Here is a 26660-nt window from a genome sequence, read left to right on the forward strand (position 1 = left end):
ATGCCACAAAATGGACACAAATAGCGCACTACAAAATATAAAATTACAATTAATAATAATTGCTAAGCCGAGTGATTTGCGCGATAATTATTAGAGTTATACAAACATATATATACATGTATATATACATACATATGCAGGGTGTCTCATTTTAAATGATCCACGCAAATATCTTCAAAAATATGAAAGATACTTGCGTGGATTATTTAAAATGAGACACCCTGCATACATCAAATGTATATATATGCACATATATATACATACATATGTTATATATTATATGATATATTATATAAAATTACGTCACACATATTGCATTACATTATATATATATTATATTACATTATATTATTTAGTTACGTAAGCAGAAATCATATGTATGACGAGTTGTACATTTATATTAGACACACACAGCAATAATAAAAACTATACTCCGAATATGCGCACGTGTGTCCCCAGTGCTCTTTTGGCAGCCTTAAATATTCGCATTGTCGAGGGAGACGGCAAATACGCCGGCGAAACACAAGTAAATCGCGATAGTCGGGGTAATCAATTTGACATTCGTTCAATGAATATTTATATGTGGGGCACCGCCCCCTCCATCGATTCCCGCCGCGATCGAGAGACGGTCCTTTAATGCAATTTCCATTTGACTTCCCTTTCTCGACACCAACACCCCCGTGTGCCACGGTTAACACGGATTGCCGTACCGCCGCGGCGTATTTCCCCGTTCCATCGGCGCGACGATTATTTACGATCGACGTTGTGTTACATTTTTCAAGCGCGGCAAAGTGCTCGACGAAAGCACGACGTCGCTCGCACATGATTGATCGTCCACTCGTGGAAACCGGCCGACGCGATTCATCTGGGGGGAGGACCGGGGGCTTTCAACAATTACGGCCTTCCCAGCGCGTGAGTGTTACGCATGCCGGGAATCAAGTAGCGAGAAAGTTACGCTTTCCCGCAACACAAAAGATGTAACGCGCGAGCGGCGCTTTCGCGCGTTCGCGTGTGTGTGTGTGTGAGAGCCGTAAATTGTCACTCCCTACCTTCGTAAGACGTCTCTAGCTGGCTTCCGGAGCAGCTCGCCACGCAGAAAATTATTTGCGCTCGGAAACTGTCGTGCGAACATGCAGGCCCAAGGTAGGAATTTTTTTTAAAATTTCATAATTGTTCGAGAACTCGCCTCTGGCTCTTCCTGGCCGACCTGTGACTGTGAAATGTGGTTTCCAGCGGAGACCGGCGGAACGTACGACGCGGTAACTTTCACCGAATCAAGAGCAGTGTTACGTTATTTATTTTAGAATTTGTACGCTCTGTTGTCATGAACGATTTCACAGAGCGTACCGATTCTTTAATAAGTGCCGTTAACAATTGACAACGAAAAACCGCCACCGTCGTGTCGTGGTAAGTCCTCAAGCGCGGCGAAGTCCCGACAAATAAAATCTAACTCGTTCTAATTAAAGATGAACCGCAAACGTCCTTCTTACAATCTTTACTCCAATGAATAAGTTTAGTCGACCTTAACTGGCACGTGTTTAAGAAAATAAAATAAAAAGATACACAGTGCGACGTTTCGACCAAGGGTTTAGGTCCTTCTCAAGCACATTCTAAAAGGAACAAACCGATAATCGGGATTACAGGCTTATCGAAGATACAAATTAAATTAATAGGCGATCAAACTGCGTACAACAATAATATGTAAAATAAAACAAGATCACAAAAGTGAGTGCAATAAAAGATATGACTTGTCACAGCGGATCTTTATTCTAATTCAACTATCGGATGTAAAATTTGACGATTAATAGCTCGAGAGAGTTGACTTCCATTTCCTCCATTATGATCCCATTCGCATGATGAACACATCCAGTTCCGCATTATCCTTTGAATCGGATTTGTCATCGCCACCCTCATTAAGCGGTCTATGCTAACACACCGCGAATCTCTCCATTACGCAGTAACAACTTAACCGAGATTAATCGCCGTCCTAGTCAAATACACTTAACTCTGACGCTAAGAATTACTCGGGAAAGGGAGGGGGGGGATAAACTATTCGCCGTATTACCACGTCGATCCCGACTCCTTCGGTTTCCCCAACGAATTAATCATTTCCTCGAAGGGTGCTCGCGATAGCTTTTTCGAACTGCTTTCCGGGATTAGAAAATAAATATCGTAAATATCGCAGCGATACACGACGCGGGTGTTTGCCGTCTTGTCTCCTTCGTTGTGAGCAGATAATTAACGAGCTACGGTTAGCAACAGCCAATGCCATAAAGATGCTAATTCTTGATTTGTCCCTTTCATTGCAACATTATCATCGCTAAACAGTCCCCGCGGAGCTTGTTAAAAATTGTTTCCGCATGCTAAAGAAGCACGATGAGCTGAATCTTTGATTCAGCCAGTCGTGCTGTATACTCATTAAAAACTTACCTCCGTCGTAGATCAAATGCAAATTTGTTAATTAAACTTCGCCGAGAGATTTAAAAAAAAATGTCATTTTCGATTACTCGCCATTCTCTCTCGCGTTCTCTCCTTTCTATTTTTTATCGGCGCCGCTCGTGAAAACGTACTTAGAGCAAACACTTCCGCGCAGCCGACATGCATGCTAACAAGCGCAGTTGTAAAGATTACATTTAAATTGGAAATGTTTGCGGGCAAAAACGTTCGAGACAATTTAAGTGCGCGCGCCGCGAATCGGCGCCCTTTTCAATTTCGTAATGCACCGTTAACGAGTCGAATGCAATGAAACGCCAAAGATTTTTCGCCGCTAAAAGCTAAAGTCAACAAAATTGAAAATTTACATACTGTCTGCCGGGAACTCAATTTTAAAGTTTCAGAATCCCCGCTGCGAAACCAATGCAGTGTATTGTATATATTAGCGTTTCCCACCCTCTTCGATGTTTACACTTTCAAAACTAACTTATATCACTTTCGAAATAAGCGGCTCATATTAATGATGTAACAACGTCGCAGTATTCGCGCTCCTTTTTGCGGCTACGAGGGTCGCTGAAGCAATTTGCTAAAGGTCCCTTTGTACGTCGAGATTGTGAAATTTCAGCAAAACCTACCGACGAAAGGACACATCATAAAAATGTACCACACATAGACTACGTAACGCTTACAGATCAAAGGCACTTCATAGCCGAGGGTACGGCGACGGAAGTACGGGAATATCGAGCCAGAGATTTCAAGAGACAAACCATCCAATCTCTTCGTAGAAATAATCATCATTTACGAGTCGTACAATTTCCTCTTTTAAACTTAAACATTAGACTTAATGAACTAAAGAGGCGGGATACCACTCATAGTGACTGCGCGACTCCTATTAAAAAAAGTTTTGACCCCCAAAACAGCATTATCCTCCCCTATATTAAAGTATTGACGGAAAAAATTAGCACGAATTTGAAAAAAAAACAGGCCTAAACACTATCTATACGGTACTAAAAAGATTGGATGTTAAAAGAGGTGAAGATCAAATAAATTGAATAGGGTCGAAACGTTGTAGTAAACTAACAAAGCAACTAGCCAGTTGGGTTGACTATAAGTTTCCCGTCTCAATTTCCTTTTTGTTCCTTTCTCGTGTAAAATACATATCGTCGATATGAAGCTGAAAGCCGCTGGAGGAATAAATTGCAGTCGATGGAGAGGAATTAATTTCCAATCTTCCTCAAACGGGATAGGAGATTAGTGGCGAGCGTGGCGTAGAGAAATGTGCGCTGCTTAGTAAATAAATGAACGAAAAGACCCGAGTTCAAATCCAGCCACGGATACCGCTGTTTTTTTTTCGGACGCCACTTCTCGGAGGCAAGTGGCAACCACCGAGAGTATCTTGCCACACATAGCCCTCCAGGAAGTTTTCTTCGGCAAGGTTTAGCAACCTAGATGAAGTAAAACCAAAACACTCAAAGCACCAGAACGAACTGGATAAAACAGACTTCGAGCCCAATATGCGAGGAAGAGGAAGGGATAGGCGATAAAAACGATAAGTGGCAAAGGTAATCGCTCATCGCAGTAGCCAAAATGTCGAGGGACGCCTGTTTTCAAGAATAATTTCTTTAGGCGGCTTAGGTGCAAAGTAACAGATCGCCTTTCAGCGGCATCGCGCAGAAACGCTCAAGTAATTACGTCCCTTAAGAAACGTGTCTATCCTATCGAAGGGATCGCGCGACGGGGACGCGTTGGCGTCGAAACCCGAAATCCGACCGAGGACGACGACTGACGTTCAATAAATATGCTAATACTTCCGCTCTACCGGCGGAAATTACGTGTCTTTCCGTGGCGCCCTGCCCAATCCGAGTGAAACGATCGTTGATCTTAAAGCCGCGGAAATTTATTGCGACGGAGGATCCCGCGGTCAGTCCGTCGCGTGGGCAGAGTCGACAGGTCTCCCCTCGGACATAATTTATCGTTCTCGGTAAATCTCGGAAGAAAACCCGAGGATATTTACCTCGCCTAATCGCAACACGTCTGCTATTATTGCGGGATAATTTATTCGGGGCCTCTGACAGTCTCGCGTGTCCCTGCGCTCCTCGTTCGCCATCGTATGAATCGCGGCGACGTAAAGTGGAGGTCGTTAGCTAAAATAACCGTGGCACCATATCTGCGGTATCGCACGTATACACCCCGCCGTATTTCGTGCATAGCCGCAGTGTAACGGGGGTAACAAAGGGGGAATTGTGAAGACATTGGGGGGGAAACAGCGAGAATACGAGGCGCACCCGACACGCCTCCCCGGGAATTGTACGTCATCGTGTTGCAAAACAATGTTACCTCGAGTCAGCGTCGCGTCGGGGCGCGATTATCTTAACGCGTGCCGTTCCGAGGCCGCTCCCTTTTTCGAGACGAGCAACCGCCACGTTGGCGGAAGCTGCCCGCGCGAAAACAGACACTTGAAAAATCTCGTGCACAAAGTGCGGGAATCGGCTTTGACTTTTCACCGTGAAACAAATAAAAAGTTCGCGCACATACCCGATGTTTCGCGCCGCGTGCATCACCGGTAAATGTCAAAATGCTGACGGCGGCGCGGGCGGGGCGAAAACTGACGGCGCGCGCCTTTGTACGTACAACGGGCGACCCGCCGGCATCGTAAGCGTTATTTTTTTTCCACGCCGGGAGCAGCTTGACACGGAGACCTTTTTGCACGCGCCCTCCTTCCCTCCCTCCCCCGTCAGACAACAAAAAGGGGGTTTAATTAATCTCGCGGCACGCGGCGCTCGAAAAACTCACGGTCGATTAATAATCGCGAAGAATGTCGAATAATTCATGGCATCCATATTCAACGCGACACCGACATTCAAATTAGCTCACCGCGACGCAGCTTCGCCGCCTCTCGGCGGCTAATTAATGAACGACGGCTTCCGGCTAAATGATGAATGTCGGTCGCGATTGAACGCCGGTCGTTTTTCGGTTCAACGTTTTAGTTACGCGCGCAGGTGGAGCGGGACACGGCTTCGCGGTTTATCGAGAGCCGTGGGTGTTGGCAGATTTCGTCGCCGGGGCCATTTCCATTCGTTTGAAATTCTCGAGGCGGAGGGATGCATCTCGCGAGACTGCGTGGCGCGATAAAGCTATCGGGTCCTCGTTTTGGACGCCGGCGCGGCGGAGCGACCCGTGTAAATTCCAGATCATGTCGACCATTGAGTGTCACATTACGCGAAGAGTGACGACGGCGATGCCACCGGGCCGCAACAATAAAAAAAGATATTACGCGCGGTAATTAAAATAAATTCTCGTTAATGGCGCGATTTATCTAGCCGTGTTCAAACGTTGACAACGATTACCCTTAGAGTCCGTTTAATGGTAAAATAACACGATACGACGTGCTCGGAGCTAATCTCCCTCCGGCATATCTCATTGTCAGCTCAATTGAAGATTAGCAATAACTTATAAAACAAATTAAAGGTTGGCTATGAATTATATAAATTGATCAATGTAGAGAAATTGTTAAGCGCTAACTGGCAAATTCTATTCGAGGGGGAAACCGCTGAGGGCATTGTGGTGTACAGATTTGCGGCATTACTGGGCATTACTAGGCATTTTTGGGCATTAGTTTGGACATTAGGCCTTGCTGGGGCATTATAAAAATATAATAAAATAAAACGAGATAAATAAGACAAAATAATATGATAAGATAAAGTAATGCCCACTGGGCATTGGTGTACGAGATTTTGGTCAGCGATCTCCCCCTCGATTCTAATTAAAGAAGTTTATTGCGAAAAATATTACCGCAGCCAGGGTTTGAACCTGGACTTCCCTACACTCTAAGCGGGCGTCTCGTCAATTCGCCAAAATAAATGTTTAAAATTGACCATTTCCCCGGGCTCGCAGTCGGGAAGCCTCGAGCTTTCAGGAAAGATAATTCGATCGGTCCCCGATAGTCCCGGGCCACGTGTCCACACCCTCTCCCACGCGTATTTCACGCCTTCGTGCTGTCGCGTTGCGGTGCTATTATACGCCGAGATCGTGCCCCAGTGGCAGCGCGTGCATTTCCTGCAGCGCGTACCGCAGCATATCGCGACTCCTTTATTACTTTACGGACCGGTGCCGCGTGCATCCGACCCGCCGCAACTGCACACACCTCCCCCGGGGGTCGTCGGGGGGTGCAATCGCACTCGCGCGCGCGCGTACGCTCTCGCGTTCATGTACTCACCCCGGTGTACCGCCGTTGGTGTACATTCACCTTGGCATTCGCAGAATGGACGCTTCGCCTCGGCGAGTTCGATCCGGGAATTCCAGACGGTCCGTTCGACAGCGAGAGACGTCGGTCCTTCCGCTATAGTAATTATTCCACGGACGATATATGACGCGCGCCCTCGACAACGGCCGACCCACCGTGAAATTGCGCCGTTGTTATTTCGATTTGTCGTAGTTGCATTCCTACGTCCGACGGGGATATCGGCTGTTTAAACCGAGAACCACGGGGTCGTGTGTCTCGGTTTAATAGTTTTAGGGATGCTGCAAACGTTACGATCAAAACTGACGCGATACTCGGAAGAAAAGTTAACGCGCGATCTGGTGCGCACGTTTTCCACTTGAAAAAGCATAGACCTCGACAGACATAGCTCGATTAGAAGATATGTCTTTCAATTGTTATATTTTTTTACACTCAATGTGCCGCGTCATTAACCATCACCGCTACGATTAGCCCACATGCGACGAGTGCTGGAGAGTATGCGTTTTCGACAGTTTCGCACGAAATAGCGGTGCACGCTTTGGCATTTCCCAGCCATGACGAAGCATGCAATCGGTTCGAAACAATCGTTGTAGCATCACGGGTCACCGGGCGAATCTCTAATTCGGACTGGATCGACGTCGACCAGTTATGAATGTCAATGCAATTGTTGTCGACGACGGTACGTGGTTGGGCGGGCCGGGCATCGTCCGGACGCGGATTTAATTCACGTCGAACTCGGGTATTACGAGCGTGGCCGTTATCGTAAGCACGCGAAATGGCAAATTGATTTTAAACCGACGTGGTTGCGTCAACGATGGTAGTACGTTCGCCTTGATTTCGGAGATCAAACGGGAACAGCTCGGATATTGCCACTTCTAGAGCCAATTTCTAGAACGCAAAGCAAAAGGCAAACCGAGAGAAAAGATTCTGCGACATTTATAATCGCGTAGAAATAATTTATCGATCAGAGCTTTGTCGTAATAAATAATCTACTGCACATATCACGCTTCGGGGAAATTTATTCATATCCACCAAATGTCGTTGATTTCGAATCGTAGAACCTCCGTCCGGAGGCGTTTTATTGAGCGAAGCCCGCGCGATACGTGGATCTATGCAAATCACGATTCCTGTATGCTGAATGAATTTTTTACAACATAAAAAGCAGCGCGGCGTCTTTAATTGAGCCGCTTTGTCGCGCGGTGAAATGTCCGCATTCGGCCGCGCCGCTTTGCGGGCATAAACTTTTTTCCGCGGCCGCGACAGATTGGCCGAGGGACAAGCGGGATGATTATCCTTTACAGAGCGGACTCCCGTTATTAGATTAAAGTAGAGCACCGGCCGCGAGTGTCATTAACGTCGCCAATTAGCGCGGTCCCTCACCGTCTTTACGCGCGCCGCAGTATTTTATGCGATCCCCCCGGGATCTTTATTTGCCGCGGCAAAACAACGCAAAGCGATGTTTTACACGAAAATACGTCGCTCGCGGTGGCTCCATTATTCCGTAGGGATAGACACGAGGACCCCGAAGGCACGCCGGGTCCTAAATTCGCGTATAATACTCCAACGAGCAAATCGCGTTTGCGAGCCGCGGATCTTCTTCTGGCATCCGCAAGAGAGAGAGAGAGAGGCAGAGAATGCGTAAAAATTTTTATTACACGATACACAGAAGAGACATGTACGATTTCGTGACGTATAACCCGTCTTCTCTTTTTATATATGTAAAATTTCTATTAATAGCAATTTTGATTCTATCGTGTAAATTTAAATTTAGATTAAAAAGTAATCCCCAGTAAGCACTGAATAATATAAATTAGTAGCCTGGATTATCACGGTTTTTTTTGCGCTCACTCTGTATTCAGCGCGCACACCTGACCCCGTATCACAGTTTCCACCTTGTTTCACCCCGGCACATTGTAACGAAGCCCCCGAGCTCCCGAGTGTTCTTCCGCGTGTGCCATTAGCGTCGTTAGTTAACGCAATTAACCATGCTCATTCGGTCGCCGATCTCTCCCCAGAATTATTTAACGCGCAAAACAACACACTCTGCAGAGACGCGGGAATACTTCGCGATGAGGGCGCACGGTGACCCTCGTGGCTCACGAAATCCTTAGCGCTCTGAGCGACAAGAAATCTTACGCAATGCAGAATTGCGGAATATCATTGCCGTTGCTATTTCTTTCAAAATTTATCCTGAAAATATTGTAATCGTGGGATTTCGAAGAATTTTGTTAGTTTTTTGAAATTTTATCATACATTTCACTGGTCATTATACTAGTAAAATGTATGGTAAATTTAAAAAAAAAACTCATAAGTTCTTCAAAATGCCACGTTGTCCCACGATTACATGATTTTCAGGGTAAATTTTAAGAGAAAATTCCCTCCCATGTATTTAACAGCAATTAAAATCAATAATTGTAAGTAATCGTCGTTGACAACGACACTCGCGTCAAATTAGCGATCAAAATTATCACGTTATAGCCTGGCATATCCTGGCGACTGAAAAATCGTACACAATTTACATATGTGGTTCTTTTACCGCGGACAAATAAGTTTATAAGAGACTTTAAATTGCGCGACTCGTAACGTGGCTGAAAAAGGAAAGAAAATAAATTTTTTATTATTAATTTGCAACACTTTAATTCGACGAAAATTGGACAAGTGTAGGCGGCAAATTGTCCATTGTCTTCGGGTCCATTTCTGACTCCGCGAAGATATCTCCTCGGGCCGTCGTAAGTACATGATGACCTATTTAGAACGCCAGACGACTAATTAATAGTACTCGACGACGTTGCCGCACTGGCAAGCGGCGCCGTCATTATTTCAAGGCCATTTATGGGCTTCCCGCGAGTCCTCCATTGTCTACGATCAAACATTCGACATCTCTTACTCTTATTCCTTTCTTCACGAAAAAGAAATTCAAAGAATTTGTTTTGAAAATAAATTACAACGTTTCTAAAACAAATTTTTTCAAAACATTTTGAGACACTTCTAAAAGTAGTCCCCTAATACAAGATAGACTTCTAATATGAGACAGCGCGGAGTTTCTGCTAAATTAATAGGCGTCATCTGTTGGTTCCACCATAAATTTATTGCCCTTGGAGTGAAATCTGTTTAGCGAAAAATTGATGGTTAGATCGTGTAATCGTTGCGAAAAAAGATTCGTGATTCAATTTGGACGTTGAAAACCTACTGTCTCATTAGAATCCTATCTCATAACCGAGGACCCTCCTCTACATATTTTTCCGAAAATACGATAATTAGTCGTCTGGAAGGACTGAAAAAGCATCGTCTCACAATTCGAGAACGTTAAATCACCCACATAGATCAATATGACGCGCTACGTCACGAAAAACAACTTTATTTCCAATTTTTTACAATAATGTCTAGCACGCTTCCCCGTCCCGTCCGAAATCGCGTTTCGAGTGAGAGGCGAAAGACGAGGTAACGACACGCGACACGCGCGGCGGCGATCGATGCGGCGATCGAGAGAGTACGGCGCGAAAGAGAGAGAGATAATATCCGGTTGTAAAGTAAAAGGTACTCAATCCATGGATGGATGGATGGATGGATGAATCAGGACGGGGAGGGTTCGCTGAATGCACGCGCGTCGGGGTGATCGAAAATGCGAGCATGACGTAACGGCGATCCCAACGCGTGCGGCACGCGACGGACCGCGTGTCGCACGTGTCGATCACGGGCAACAATTTAAATATCCGTGTGCGCGCGCGTCGCGACAAACGTAGGACGCGCTTTAAACGCCGCCCTTTACTTTTACCGCCGTCCTTAAAACAAGATTGCCTCCGGTATTTGCGCTGCGTCCGGTAGCCTTCTACTCCGTCGCGATTCGTTACTCGCGGACGAAATAGCCGGCGAGCAAAAATAAATGTTTGACATGCGCCGGCTTTCGTGCACGACTGCTTCGGCGGACCGTCAGGTCTCGGACTCTTCCCTGGATGGAAAACTCGGCGTGATAAGCAAAGCGAATTTATCGGATAAAGGGTTCATTTAAATTAAATGGTGTCGAATAAAACATTTCGCCAGCCCCGTATCGCTGCTCTGTTCGACACGGCGCTCTCGAAATCTACATTCGAGATACTTAAAATTCCTCCCGTGTGCACTTGATGTCCCGAAAAAATTTAAATCGAGTCTAGGCAGTGTCGTAACGCGCGCGGAAGTGTATTTACGTGCAATGATCGTGAGGATGGAAATGAAAAGCGTGTGCCTCTGTATTCGCCTCTCCCGGCACGCAATATACCTATTTTTTAATTGCTAGAAAAGATATTGTTGACTATACAAGGCTGGCAGCGATATCTCCGTGTTCGTCGTTCCCTTCGTTCTCTTCGCCGTTGTCGGTCAACTCTCCCCTGTTCCCCTCCGTCACCCCCGCCCCATTCTTCTATGGACGCCCCCGTCTCGTAGTTCGGGACAGTTTTCTACGCTCTCCGCCCGCTTTACTTCTGCTGGAACAATTCGGACAACGCCGAAAGGAAAGTGAAGGGACGGTCACGGATCCACCTTCAATTACCGTAAACGCTCTTTTGTACACCGAAGAGTACACTGACAATCGAGATGCTTTTATATATCAAAAGAAACGATGACGTCAAGTAAATTCATTCGCACAAATTAATGGCAAAAAATGCTTTCTGGAGAACAAGAAAAAAAGCTGCAAACAATATTCTGCTTGTTGCAATTATTGTACATGGCGCAATAAATAAATTTCTCGGCAACAAATAAATGTAATTAATCTCGTCCGTGCTGCAACCGCTATTAAAGGAAAACTATACCTGTACTATATGAAAATATATTGTTTAATAAGCGAACTATCGTTTCCCAATAATGCGAGAAGTCCCGTGGCTATTAATTACTGGAAACACGCACTTCCCGGCTGGTACATCGTAAGAGCGTAATCTAATCGCGCTGCTTGTTTAAGGGGCTGTAACTTAGTGCACTGACCTTGGCGGGATCACCGGCGCCGAGATACAGGAGACCGGTCGCACCTGCGTACGCCAACAGGGTGTCGATCGCTTGCTGCGTCTCCAGCAGGATCCTCGTCTCGTTCATCCAGTCGCTGGCTACGCTTCTGGGCGCACCTTTGAGTAGATTCATGTACTTCAGGGTCATTTTGAAGTCGCCGCGATCCAGCCAGTATCTGAAACAAGCAGTCAAGGCCGACATGTTCAGAGCCCGCGGCGAAACGGCGACACTCGTCATCGGACAAATTCCATTTGTATTTCCATTTGCACGGCGCAGTTTAACTGCTTCGATAATATCTTTGGATAAATTCATATCGACTTGTTAATTCGATATAATCGAATGCTTCGCAAACACAACGCGCGGCCACGGCCCGCAATTTGCGGGAAGCAATCAGCGTGGAAGATTTGTTGGCCGATTTCTCTATGGTTATTCACGAGTACAACCGGTTGCTGGCCACTTCATCCCGGAGTTTCGAGACAGACGAGAACGTACCCGCTGTTTCGTACTTCTCCTTCTCCTCTTTCCTTCTCTTCCTCCCTTTTCGGGGAAATGCCGGAGGGATTGTATAGTTTGGCGAAAGGTACTCGCGGCGGAATAGTTGGCGACATCCGGTAGCCGGAAGCCGCGCTATCAGACGCGACCTTCTAAAAGGAAACGCCGATTTGGAGGAAGGGAAGCTGCGGTTCGCTAAAAACTTCGTCCCTGGCCAGACTGGCACTCTCTGCGAATCGTTTGTTCATTCGTTTGTTCGTTCGGGGAACGAAACGTTTATTCACCGGCTTAGGATTAAGTTGGTGATATCCAGCGGATGTCGCTTTTCTCTCGGCGCAGAAACACCGAGCCTCCCAGAGAAAACCGCATGCGGGATAGAACATCGGCTGGAAAATTTACACAGCGTACACCGAGTCGCTTCCGATACGGTAAAGTGAGATTAATGGCGCAACTCGGCTTACCCGGTAGATTAGGAAGGCAGAAAGAAAAATGTGCCAATGTTTCCGAAGTGGCGCGAGAGGATTTCTACACGAACAGACGACACAATTAAAAATTAATCAACCTTTCCTCTTGTTGCGCCACAATATCGCGGTTTCTAAGTCACAACGTAGCTATTAATTCTGTTTATGATTTACAGCAACATGATAAAAGTGAAAGGCAGACTAGAAAGACAGCAACAGTTTGTAAAAGACGGAAAATATTAACTAGTCTTTGCATTGGGATGAATTATCCAAATCCCGTTATGTTCTTAGTTCCAAACATTATTCTTGTCTTGAAACAAAGTGTTCAAAAAAAGCTGGAAATGTATAATATTATTAAAGTAGTAGTTAATTTAATATTAGCGATGCTGATGAGCATCAGTTAACTTAAGAATTAATTGCTCATTATGGGATCGTGTTCGATCATACGCCAGTCTGCTGTTGAGATTGGAGCTTTCAAAGAAAACCCGAGAGGATCAACTAACGTACGTCGGAAACTACACTGCCTATCTTCTCATTACAAGAGATTCCACAGAAACGGCTACGTGAAATGGGACGCGGCCCGGCGCGGTACAGCGCGATGTGGAACGTTTATTCGTCCCTTCGGTATCTTGAGATCGACTCTCCTACGTAGTCCACGTGGCCCAATTCGGGGCACGGACGCGCAATGATCGCGGATACTGAAGTTTCTTGCTGCCTTCAGATTTCATATTCGGCGATATCGTTTCGCGGCAACTTTTCTGCTTGGCCTTCGCTGACACGAGCCAGCGGATCTTCCGGATCTATTAAGAAGATCCCTCGTTTTTGTGAGTTCCTGCGCTGTAGATCGCGGATAAGCTCGGGTTTCTTGTCGCCGACCGATCGTTCCGGCGCTGCGATGCGCGATATGGACTTCTCGTGATAATTAGACTATCCCTTAAGACGAAGGATTCTGCATTTCTGTATTTTTATCCGTTGAATTCTTTTAAGAGAGAAATCTTTTGTGTAAAAATTTAAAACTTTCGTTAGTTAAAAAAATCTCATCTATATAAATATATTTCACAGTAAAGGGAGAAACGCTTTAGTTTCAACTTTGATTTGAATTAACAGATAATCAACAATTTCACATCTCTCGACATAGTTCATTGTTTGTATCCATTAAAAAATCCCGTCCTAATTCGTCGATTTAACCCTATGTTGCACGCTGTTTTTTCTAGTGAATATTATTTTGTAAAACTTGTTACTAGGGAAGTTTTTGCGGTCGCTGATTACAGACCATGATTTTGAAGTATAAGATTACAGGACAAAATTTTATGTAAGCGAATTAATTCTCTAAAAATGCCAATTTTTCGCTATATATTTAACTAATTTATTTATTCAAGATATAGCTCTAAAAATCGATTTGTCAGTTAGAGGATCCTTTTAGCGGTCCAGTAATACCAAATATGCCGAGGGAATACGTGAAAAATTGGATTTATTGAAAAAATAAACTTGGACTTATATATATATAATATAAACTTATATATATATATATATATATATATATATATATAAGTTTATATTATATATATATAAGTCCAAGTTTATTTTTTCAATAAATCCAATTTTTTATATATATATATATATAATAAGCGTGCCACCAGAAATAACGCTATGCAGCGAGGAGTTAAGGAAGGGAATAAGTAACTCCCGTTGCTCGGAATAAAATGCGGATAACTGTAAAATAACGAATAATACAGACCCACTTACGTCCGTAACGCAATTACAGTCGTGCGTGCCTCCAATTAATCGAACGAAAGTTGAGGGGGGAGTTGAATTTTAGAGCGCATCCGTGAAATATTCATTCATCGCTGCTCAAAGTTGAAACAATGGTGCCCTTTTCAAACCCGCGAAATCTTTTACGGGTATATTCCCGTGATATATCGACCGTACACCACCCGACAGCCCGGGAGTTTTACCCGCGGGCGTTGAAAGAGTGTGTGCATACCGCAGTGCGCTCCGAAATTAAAAATTCAGAAGGCCCACGTCCGGGCTTCGGCCCGGCACGTGGTTCGTTCGGCAAACGTGTCGCGCGGGCTACCTACGTTGCACATATCGGCAATTCCGGAGGCATAACTTATTTCGACCCGGCGCCGTAGAGGCCGGCCCGAGACTTAGCCCGCTGATAAAGCGTGCCGCTCGCATCAGCGACGTATTATTTATTCACGTCCCCGTGCGCCACTCGTAACGCGCAGCCGCTGTACACGTTAACGCTCGTCCGGCTTGCTTTGTATCTGCGCGTGGGAAGGAAAAGTGTTCTTGATAGAATAATTAAGTATTCACCAGGCCACACCGTTGTCTGACGAGCGAGGGAAGAATACAACTCAAATTGCATCGCGGAATAGCTTTGATTAAGAGAGCGCGTATCGCTGCAAGCTCCGCTCTGTGAAATACACGAGACTAACGTGTGTGTGAAAACATTATACACTGAGAAAAAGAAGTCTCTACTCGAAGAAACCGCGATCTTTTTCTCGCGCCACGCCGTGCTACGCAAATTTATGCCCCGCAAAATTTTCGAATAGACGAACCCTGACATTTTTCCTCTCCCCTTCGCGATCCATTCGCGAGATATCCCGAATAATGTATTTTTAATTCGCGGGGGATAGGCACGAGGCGTAGCGACGCGTATAAGATAAGAGAAGCTGGCCAGTATAAACCGCCGGGAAAGTCGGGGTGTATTTTCCTTCGCTCGCTTGCCGACACTCGACGTCTCGCGAGGCACAACGAGTGACGAGCGAGTACTTTCAAGTATGTAAAACTATCCCTTTGTGACGCGCGCGGGAGATGCTGGCCGATTGCTCCTCCAGCGATCCCGTGGCGGTTTAAAGATCTCCGCGCGTGGCGTTTCCCAAACACCCGCGACTCTTCCGTCGCAGTTGACGCGCGATCGAGAGGTGAATTTTTCGCACGAGTGAAAACGCCGCTGCTCTCCAGATTTTTGATCTCGCGATGAGACCGCTCGAACATCGGGACACCGTCATTACGCGCTAAAACCGTTTTCTCACAGCGGCACAAGAAACTCGAGTCGTCAGCATGAAACTTTAACGACGATTTCTCTCAGAAATCTGCAGCCGAGCGCTTTCGCACGCTCCATTCTTCCCGGCGAACCTTTACCGCCGTGGGTTTTAACGAAACAAAATGCGATTGTACAATACTTCTATGGGATACGTAATATTTTTCCTTGGAAAAAATAAACTTGGGCGAGCCGCGGCACACACGCCCTGCGGGGGCGTGCACGTATGCTTATCTTTATTTAGCGCTACCCAGGATAAATCGAGGGTATCTTCTATAAGGGCCGGAAAGCAAAGGGCCGCTGACACGAGAAAAACGAAGGGATAAGTCGGTAAAACGGCTCGCCAGCGGATTTCGCCGGGGATAACCCGACGAGTAGTAAATGGCGGTGTTCTTTGTCAAAGTGTACGTGGCGGGTATTACGGCAGGTGTTTTCGTCTTTCCCGCCTCGTTGATGGCCGGCCGGATATATTGCGCCCTACCCAGTCCTTAGGGTCTCGTAAGGATAATTTATAGGGTCAACCCGGGCGAACAAGAGAAAGGGAGACGGAGGGCCCTGCGTGACGCGGAAATTGCCGCTCGAGTTACGAGTACAATAAAAGTGCATTTAATCGGCGACACGATAAATTCTGTCGGTGTCCAGCATCGACAATTTCGCGCCGCTGCTGTTTACTTTCGGGTCCCGCGCCGTTTTCGTATCGTAAACTTGGCGGAATTCGAGAAATTTGTAAGAGGGGAAATACCATATAATCAATTCGCGATAAAACAGATATTGGAGAAGGTATTTCGCCTCGTTTACAATCTCGAGTTTCCACGCGTACGATAAATTCATTCGTGCTCTTCGTCTACGAGGATAGGGAGTCTTTAGCAATTTACGAGAATTCTTACCTGGCACGCTGGAGTATGTCGTACGTATTCAGCGAGTCTACGTCGATTGGCTCGTCTTCAAGCTCCCTCTTCGGAATTGAATTGGCCGTTTTGATGATCAAGAAACTTTGAAGATAACTAAGAAGATATATAGGCAGGGCTGCGCCGCCTTCAGGCACCATGGCTAATCTTCTCGCCACGCTCTCTACCTGGTAATGCACAACGAGCGAGCCATTTTCAAAAATTGATATTTACATAAAGGGATTCCGCGAGCCGATGTAAAATTTGAAAATGAAAGCGGAAACTTTGGGAAGCGATTATGTGGCGGTCTACGGAACGTAATAAATTTTGAACTTGATACGAAAAAGTAAAAAAGCCCTGCACCACTTTTCCCTCCGACAAACAGTTATCGAGATATAATAAGCTAAACATTGAATCAGAAAATATTTCAGACAAAAATTGTTCATATTAATTAATAGAATAAGATAGTACAATAAACAATAAGGGGTTCCATTAAAAAAATTAAAGGTGGCCTTCAAGCAACTATTCAAGGTCGAACCAATGGTACCATCTTATGGCCGCCTCGAAACCATACAACTTTTGTCTGAAATATGTTTCTCTAAGATGCTCTGTTTCCGAAATAAAAAGGGTGTACGGATGGTCTCAGATATGTGTGTGCATATAACTTGTTATATTGCAAGATGCAATGTAAAATCGCAACGTTTGTTCGCTAGTCAATTCGCGTGCTTAGCGAGCAGCGCTCCCGAGGATCATCTCACGAAGGTAGAACACGTGAAAGCATCCCGATTCTAAAGAATGTGGGAAACACGGTAATTACCTTGAGGAACCTCTCGCGGAGGGTATCCTCCGGGAACACGCCTCTCTTGGCCGCTTCCTCGGGAATGCTCTGGATAGCGGCGCGCACCAGGGGATCCTCCTTCGCTGGAATCAAAGGAAAAGGAAAAACTGAATCGATGCGAACGCACGGCGGCTCTCTCCGGCGGTCTGTTTAATTAATTCAAGTACCAATTGACCGTCGATTTTTGGTCCGCTCGGCCGGCATTTCGAGAATCCCGGCGAGCAAAATTAATCAGCGTACGTACGTTATTCGCAATAACCGAATTTGCGCTGTAGTCCAATTTGCTTTGTGGCAATCGTACCCACAACGTTCTGGCTACGTTTTTCCATAATATTGAACGTATTGCTTACATTGCACCTACAAACGCGCTATGGATACACGTTTCAGGTTGCGGTTGCATTTAGTTATCGCGAGCAACGTGCATACGATGATAAATATATTGTATGGCGAGGGATGTTTTTATACGTCGGATAATCGCACATTTACGCCAGTGGTTTGCGAGGCCGTTGATTAGAATCTCGCCTCGAGAACGCGCCTCCGCTTGTGTAATTATCGGCCGCAAGTTTGAGCGAAAATTGAAATTACGAAGGTGACTTGGCGGCGGGAGATTAAAACGGCGAAAGCGCTTGGGAAAAAATTTATAGACACTTGGCGCAATTAAGGGCGAATGTGCGCGGTGTAGGGGCATAATTAATGAACATGCGCGCGGCGCTCCATCAGGCCGACACAGGGCTCTTTTGAAATGCCCAGCCTTTATGAAGGTCCCGCTCGCTTCCGATTAAGCCGTAAATCTTCGGTGCTCTCTTCCGTGCCGCACTTAGCCTTGCTCCGCTCTTACCCGCGCGGCTCGTGTGGCCCACATACACGCACTCGATTTGAAGGAGAGACCCCGACGTCGTCTCTATTGTTCCAGCCTTTCATACTCGGTTCGGAAACGAAAGCGGTCCCTGGAACGGAGCGCGGAATTGCTGGGACGCGGCGGCGGCGGCGGCGGTGGGCGACCGAGCGATTAAAAGCGCGTGCGGAACTCGTTCCCGAATGGAGGAGAAAAGCTGCTATAACACTCCAAAAGCTGGAATAATACTCTTTCCTCGCGCTCGCAGTTTCAAACTAGATTACATCTTGATTAACGCAGAGCAGGCCAATGCCAATACAACAATCAACTTCACAGGTCCTGGTAGTGCTCGTATTTCTAATTCTAATTGACGATTGCTAGTATCGCGATAAAGTATTGTGAGTAGCAAGACACGAAGCTCTATTTAGTAATATGAGAGAGAGTGAGAGAGAGAGAGAGAGAGAGAGAGAGAGAGAGAGAGAGAGAGAGAGAGAGAGAGAGAGAGAGAGGGGGGGAGTGCGCGCGCGTGTGTGTGCATATATACGACAAATTATATCTATGGAAAAAGTATACAGAGAAGAGGTACCAGATGAAATATGTGAATCTCGGCTTTTATACGCTCGTGTACTATTGTTGTGCAGCAAAGTGCTATTGAAAGCATGTTCCGACGCGTTGGAAACGGCGCTATGTCACGCCGAAAAAAATTTGAAAGATGAAACAATAACACAAATATCCTGCACAAAAATAAAAATGTTCGATATCGGCGGGCAAAAATAATAATGGAGATTTATAAATAAACATTAAACTGGAATTTAGATAAATTGCTCGGCCGTTGTGAAAAAGAGAAGAGAAGCTGCAATAGAGTACAAGAGACAGCGGGCGGTTAGGCTTTCATTAATTTAGATACCAGACATGCTCTGCAATCGTGCACGCGTATGTACTTAATGTTTCAGGGATAATAACGCACGCGAGAGTCTACGCTATCAAGTTAATTAACTCAGCCGGGCGCAAAATCGACGAAATTTATTTGCGAAAAACGCGCAGTAATAATAATCATAATCACAATGTATACAAATTAATATTATACAAGTAATATAATTCTGGGCGACTGCGGTACACGAGAAATGCGGCAACGCGGCTCCGCAGCTGCAAAGTCCACGCTTCGCGTTTCTAAGTTCCTCGCGCTACTTCAGAAGTTATTCGCCGTATTTTGTATCAGACGCAAACCGCAGCCCGCCGTAATACGAAATTACTTTGGGGTGCTCATCGCGTTATTTCTTCTTCGTTTGAAAGGCAAGTGCACTCAAATGCGCGTAAGTTAGCATACATGCGCATACTAAAATCTCGAATAAATTATCATCCGCGAGAAACAGGAGGGCGCATATTTTTACATAATAAATATTACTCGTGCGTTAAGATTTAGAAATTGAAATTTCGGCGCGATATCTTTAATTAATCAAGCAGCTAATTAAATAATTAATTTTTTTAGTACATGCTAAAGGTTAGGTTTAATCAAAGTACTTACGTGCTGCCCTGGAGACAGCCTTAATTTCGGGTTCCAGCGGTTTAATTGCTTTATCCTTTGGTACACCCGGCGGCGCGAGTCTCACTGTTCTAGCCAAGGCTTGACAGGCCGCCCAAAGGATCTGTACATTCGACGCACCCTTCTCCTCCTCCATGCGAGCTGAAACCAAAATATTTCATCCGAACTGAATTCAAAGCCCTGAATAAAAATTCCCTGCATTCGAGAGAAATGTACACTACGTTCTCGACTATTAAAAATTTAAATAGTGCCGTTAATAGCCCGGGGTGAAAGTTTATATGGTGCTGATAAAACCCCGCGCCAGTGAAGAAAATTGCACTCGTCTTTCTTCATTAACATAACTTTGCATTTTTATGATCGTAAATTACCGAAAGAGATAGCCACCGGGATGTGTGTCCAAAAATTATTATACGCCCTGGAGAGTTAAATATTACAAAAATACTAGACGAAAGTGGGATTTAGCATTTGATATACGTGTCGCACATATTGAACACGTTAATGCACGTAATAAAATTGAATACCATATGTCGTTATTAATTCAATATTCCATTCGCCAGTATCTACTGGCGAAATTACCAAAGAAAGGCGGACTGGCGATCGCGGCGAGAGATCGATTCGTAAAATTCGCCCGTAATTTAATTTGTGTCCACGTATCCGTTGAGGCTCGCCGATCATTCCGAAAATCCTCGAGGGTATCGCCGTCGCGTTACAGTGACAAACGTTTCGCGCGCTTTCGTGACGTGGCGAAATTTTTCGATAACAGCCTTCGCTGCGGGGAAACTCCCCGATATGGACGGGAAATTATGAAAGCTCGTCGAACCGTGCCCTCCCGACACGTGGCTCGCGTCCTAAAGCCTTGTGTCCACGATCCAAGAACTTGGTTCAAGTTCTAGTTTCGAGAAATGTGCAGCCAATCAACCTGCAGCTATTCCATAAAAGCTGCAAGGTGATTGGCTACGCATTTCTCGGAACTAGAACTTGGACACAGTTCTTGAATCGTGGACACAAGGCTTAAAAGAGGCCGCGCGAGATCAGCGTTATACACAATTCTGCGCGCAAACAAAGATAAAACTTGGACGTCAATAACATGTAATTCGCGAGCCGTTCGCTGAAATATTAAAACGTTGTCACACGCATCCGAATGCAGCTCAACGATTTATTCATTGCCCCGTGCCGGATAATAATGCGTTTTGCAGACGCGACCGTTCGGCACGGACTCGCGGGAAACAGACTGGCGGCGACGCAGAAATAAACAGCCGCGCGATGAACGAACTTTGCCATCGATATGGTCGAATTGAAAATGCGTTCGAACATCATTTACATCGCGATAAATATTTTCATACGAGCCGCGCGTCGCGCGAGCGTGAAAATATTGTTCCGAAATGTACGTACTCGCGGCGGGGGGTCAATTAAATGGTAATATAATCGCGATGTTTGCGATTTCGTATTTGTTAACCTCACCGCGACTAATTGGATCATCGTTAAATTATCGCGCCGGCATAATCGGCATTTAATCGACGGCATGACGAGCATCCACCTGTCGACCGTCGGATTGATGAACCGCAAATCGGCCAGAAAGATGTTCGGCACGGCCGTTAACGCCGCCAAGGCGAGAGGAACGGGACTCAGCTGGATCTCTCGGTGCTTCTAGCTCGTGATTTATTGCGCGTATCAATCCGGATAGGGTTTACGGAGCGATCTCTTGTCTAGAGAAAATTACTCCGCTCGGTTACAGATTTTCCGTGCTGCACTCCCTCTCGTCTCAGTCTGTTTTCCCAGACCGGAATCTGGTAACACTTTTGTGCTACCACGGCGACACGTGTACGGACGTCGCGCCATATAAATTAATGTTGATTTTAAACAAAGCCGGAGTTCGTGAATTTGTAATCTTTCACTGCGAACGTTGGTTCGGAAAAATCCAAACGTCATCGTCGCCCCTTAACAAAGCAATTGCAGTTCACGCTTGGATTTCAAAGAGAAACGCGAGTACCAATTACGATCTGTAATAAGTGGAATATCATTCTTCGTAACGACAACGGAGCGGTGTCTTGTCTAGAGAAAATTACTCCGCTCGGTTCCAGATTTTCCGTGTTGTTCCCTCCCGGTTCAGTCTGTTTTCCCAGTCCGGATTCTGGAAACACTTCTGTCTACCACGGCGACACGTGTACGGACGTCGCGCCATATAAATTAATGTTGATTTTAAACAAAGCTTTAAACGAAGTCGGAGTTGTTGAATTTGCAATTTTTCACCGCGAACGGAAAAATCCAAACGCCATCGTCGCCCCTTAACAAAGCAATTACAGTTCACGCTTGGGTTGAAAAAAGAAACGCGAATACCAATTACGGTCTGTAATAAGGGCAATATCATTCTTCATAACGACAATCGCTCGAAAAGCACGAACCGTTTCGAGGACACAGACGCGCGCGTGATTAATCTCTCGCGATAGAGGGCCCCCCCCCCCCATTCTTCTTCCCTGCAATTTTACAGTCGCGGCGAGGTGCGGGGCGCACTTTTGTGCGCCCAAATATCATTATCGTGCTTTTTCATAAAATATCCATAATACGCCCGGCAAGAAGAGGGGAAAAAAGGGAGTCGTCGCGAGAGCTTAGTCAGCAAGCCCCGCCGGTTTTATACCCCGTTTTAAATTACTCGGGCTCGAATAACCGAATCCGCGACTACGCGGCCGCGGCAATATCATTTCGGAGCACAACGGCAATAAAATTCCGGCGCCCTTTTAAGCTAATCCTTCGCGCAGTTTTATCGCGCGGCGCCTCGGAGGTCGCCGCGGGGGCGGGGCCGTGTTATCAATTTCGCCGCATAAGCAAGCGGCCTCGCAAATTCGCGGCCGCCGACCGGCGGTCCCCCCGGCCCGCAATCGCGGCGAATTACCGAATCCGTCGTGCTACTTCGGCTTTATCGCCCGCCCGGCTCCGCCGCTTTATTGGCGGTGCAATTGCACACAGGCTCGCGACCGTCTGCCGGTTATTTCCTTTCACGAGTGGCTCGAGCCACGAGCGATAGGTTGATTCTCGCGAAAAATCGAATAGAAGTCGTATCGACCTGTCGGCCGCGGCGGGATTCCATCCGCGGGACGGAATATACACTCGCCGTATCCTGGAAACTATAATTATTCGGTAACATTCCCGGGCAGTTATTAAGTCCGCGGTTTTATATCCGCTTGTCAGTCACCGTTCCGGTTTTATTGGCAATACCCGCTGGACCCGCTATAATGCCACGTCACTGGCCCATCCATTCTATCTTTTACGTGGACGAAATATGAACTGGGCAAAAGGATGAAAAAGGCAATTTAACTTTCGAGTCTTCACGGAAATAATCTTTGTGTATAAATATGCGAGTATACACGCGATAAAATGAGTTACGGGCGTTTGCGGTATTTGACAACATAATACTTGGATCCTGCTTAACTCGCAACGCCCACCGCCAGTATCGCATAATCGATTATTTTCGGCTTTATCGCTACTAAAACGGAAAGTGCTTAGCCGTAAGTGGTAAAGATAAATTATCGAAAAGATCGCGGTATTTCAGAGGATCGTCGTTTACTCGCGCAGTTCGCCGCTTACGTTTCCCGCATATAAACGACCGATCATAAATTAATGTCCACGAAGCACGCTCTTCCTTTCCTCTCGCGCAACATCGGGTCCCACGTCGCCGTCGGTGGATGCGACATCGACTTCACGTAAGGCGACCGTAAGGCCGAAATGACAGACCGATTGGCGCGACGTGCGACGTATATCCCGGAATCTGCTTTCCTTCGCTTTCCTCTTTTTCTTCCGTTTTCCCTCCGTGCTTATATTGCCACGCGATGGACTTTCAGCGAACGATTCTCACGCTCGAGCTGGTCGGTGGGCATCGACGCGGAAAACGGAGAGGTTCGAAGGGCTCGGGACTGTTTCAAGCCGGATCCACTCCATCTCGCGTGTCGATCCACTCCATTCCCCGTTCACCTCCCCGCCGAGCGAAATCGCGTTATTACGTGGGCGAGGCTGTCCGCGGCCGAACCGGACGTCGTCGCGTCGTCGCGAAAAGTTGCCGGGCTCCAGTTAAATCCGCCATGTATCCGCGGGAATTATCAAACCCCCGAATGAACGCGTCCAATTATTCCGGATAATTACTAGTTTGCCCGAGCGCAACCCGGCGGCGGTGTATCGTCACTCGGACGGACGAAGCTCGGCTCTGCGGTCTGTCAGAATTAATTGTCTCCACTGGTACTCGCGAAGATCGTAATTACCGGACCGCGGACGGTTTTTCATCGACAGACGCACCGCGTGAAAGAGTAGAAGGGAAAAGTAGAGGAAAGTCCCCCCCCCCCCTCTATTATGAGATAGGATCCTAACAAGAGACAGCGGAGTTTCTGCTACATCAATAGGTATCATCCGTTGGTTCCACTGTGAATTTATTGCTCTTGGAGTGAAGTCTGTTTAATAAAAAAAGTGCACTTACACCCACAGAAAAAATTTCCGGATCCAATGCTATTACACTTGAATGTTATCATAAAATAGGATCGACATATAGCGACAATCATATTTTTTATAGAGAAAGGAATATTTTAATCTTAAATGAAAAATTCTAAAATTTAGAATAAAATGATTCATGTATCGTTTTTAGTCGAATATTGTGGTGTCACAATTTCGTGCGTTGTAAGATGGAGAGAAAATTTATTCTAAACGCAAGAATATATAAACTTACATTTATACAAGTTACTCTTGTCTCAACATAGTAAGTCAATCTTTTCTAATTCGACAGAGGAGAATAAGAATTATTGATTTTATTTTGATGTTGTCTTATTTTTATACTAAATGAGGTTGTGAGAAATATAAATGCGTCAAGAATATCGTCTGTCTCGGTAACAGAAATCCTTTCTGATGGTGTAACTACGACAGTATGGTAACATTATGTTAGCTGTACTTAAATCACCCAAACTTTAAATTCATATTCTTAGCGAAGCATCGGTTGCTGGCATTTTATTTCCATACATTGCTTGAGCACACTGGCTATCTGGGTTAATAGTGCGACGTTCCGGCCATTGGTTTTGGTCCTTTTCAAGCACGAAAAAATGTGTGTGTGTAAAACTTATAACTTGGTCATTAGAGTAAGAAAATCGATACAAGAGAACGCGAGTCTCAATATAAAAGGAAAGAAAACGCGTCGGAAAACAAGGTCGGAAGCGCCCGCAATATTCGAAGACCGGAGCTAGAGAAAAACTGATCGTCAGATCGTGTAATAGCTGCGAAAAGAGATTTGTGATTGAGTTTGGACGTTGAAACCCGCTGTCTCATATTAGAAGCCTATCTCATCTAAATCGGGGATTTCCCCTCTAATATAAGCCAGAAGCGTCTAGAAATGCGAACTTTATACTCCACGTATCTAACAACGAAACGAGTGACGGTTCGATCCGCGATACCATCGGCGCTCTAAATTTTACCCCGCCAAATATTGGTTACTGTACACACATATGTAGAGAGATTTCAGTAAACTGTGTTTGTTTATCTTGTAACATCGGTACGTGTGTCAATTTTCGTACCTCGTTACCGGCTCTGTTTGCAATTGTCATGTCGCTGACATAAGGGCGACGTAAACCGGACGTAACTACTGTGAATGTTGATGAACTACTGCGAGCAGAATTAAATGCGATTAACATTAAATTTAGTTACAACGCAACGGTACGTGTCCGGAGCCTGTCCACCCCCGCGATACCATCGCGCCACTTGTCTTTAGCAATCACGTTACGCGCTTTGTTTCATACTCGTATGTGTATATTTTCAATCTAATAATCATTCCTGCGCCTGCCGCTGTTTATTGCAAAAAATTCCGTATGTTATCTGATGGCGCCGAGCCAGGTCACACACTGCCACCGCCTGTTCCTCTATTTTATGTTCTCCCTCTCGCCCCCTCCCCCCGCCCCTCTCTCTCTCTCTCTCTCATAGAGAGTTTAAATTCCAGCTAATCGATAAGAAGAAAACTCAAATGCTGGCATTATTATTGCGAGAATTTGTGGCCGGACACTACTTATCGGTTCATCCGGATGAATTCGGAACGAGCGACCTTTTCTCTCCTCGCTCTCTCTGTCGTTTCCGGTCCATCGGCTCGTCTTTCACGAGGCGGAGCACCGGTTAAATCAGTTCGGAGGGGGATTAAACGGCGCCAGGCCACGGTGACATTTTACGCTCCGGAAGCTGCGCGAATTTCGAGGGCTGCTCTATGCCCTGCTTTCGTCGCCGCGCGAGCCTCTCCTACCCTACCCACGCTCTCGCCCTCTGTTGCTCTTCATCCTTTCTGTGATCCTGTTTTCCGAAACGCTCTCGGATTGACGAGCGTAACGATGCGGTCGACGCACGACAAAAGGGTGGATTGCACAACCCCCGTGTCGCGCCGACACGCCAAACGCTTCTCCCTCCCCCCTCCCCCTCCCCGTCCGCCACCGACGCACATTGCATCACGAGGCTGCGCCTCCGCGCAGCGCGGTCCACCGACCAAACATCGCGTAAAACGCGCCGTCAACTTTTCCTCCCGCGGGGAGATACCGGCACCCCGGGCCAGTGGCGGAGATGCGCTGCGGCTTAATCGCAAAATAAGATCGTCCGCGGCAGCAACTTTCTAACGAGGACGGCCCGATTGCTCCGGGCGCGATACGCACGGTGACGCTCCGCTTAGAGCATTCACGACGTGTGGCCCGCCCTCTCTTATCTCCGACGCGTGACCCCCGGAAATTTCATTAGTTGAGCAAATTATTTTAAGCGGTTCTTTCGGCTACGAGATGTATCAAGTTGCTCTGGACACTATCGGGACGTTAACTCGGCCGCCAAGATAGGGGCGATAAAACATATCGGTCGGCGAGCAAACTCTGCCGATTAAATTCCCAGAAATTAAATTCCCAGGCCGCAACGGC

The 26660-nt window shown here is 46.2% G+C and overlaps 1 protein-coding gene across 3 annotated transcripts in view; it reads right to left on the reverse strand.

Annotated features, from left to right (window-relative positions):
* Positions 1 to 10015: 10015 nt before the first annotated feature.
* LOC105564346 (MICOS complex subunit Mic60) overlaps positions 10016 to 26660 on the reverse strand; it is a 39024-nt gene continuing 22379 nt past the window's right edge. For all 3 annotated transcript variants that reach the window (XM_012016655.1, XM_012016654.1, XM_012016656.1), the window contains 5 exons: positions 19735 to 19893; positions 17354 to 17457; positions 16537 to 16724; positions 11627 to 11822; positions 10016 to 11130 (listed from right to left, as the gene is read on the reverse strand). In XM_012016655.1, the coding sequence (XP_011872045.1) occupies positions 11125 to 11130; positions 11627 to 11822; positions 16537 to 16724; positions 17354 to 17457; positions 19735 to 19893 (653 nt within the window). In that variant the 3' untranslated portion in view covers positions 10016 to 11124. The remainder of the gene's footprint in view (positions 11131 to 11626; positions 11823 to 16536; positions 16725 to 17353; positions 17458 to 19734; positions 19894 to 26660) is intronic.

This window comes from Vollenhovia emeryi, unplaced genomic scaffold (genome assembly GCF_000949405.1).
Source record: "Vollenhovia emeryi isolate VEMERY1.0 unplaced genomic scaffold, V.emery_V1.0 DF939166.1, whole genome shotgun sequence".
NCBI lineage: Eukaryota > Metazoa > Arthropoda > Insecta > Hymenoptera > Formicidae > Vollenhovia > Vollenhovia emeryi.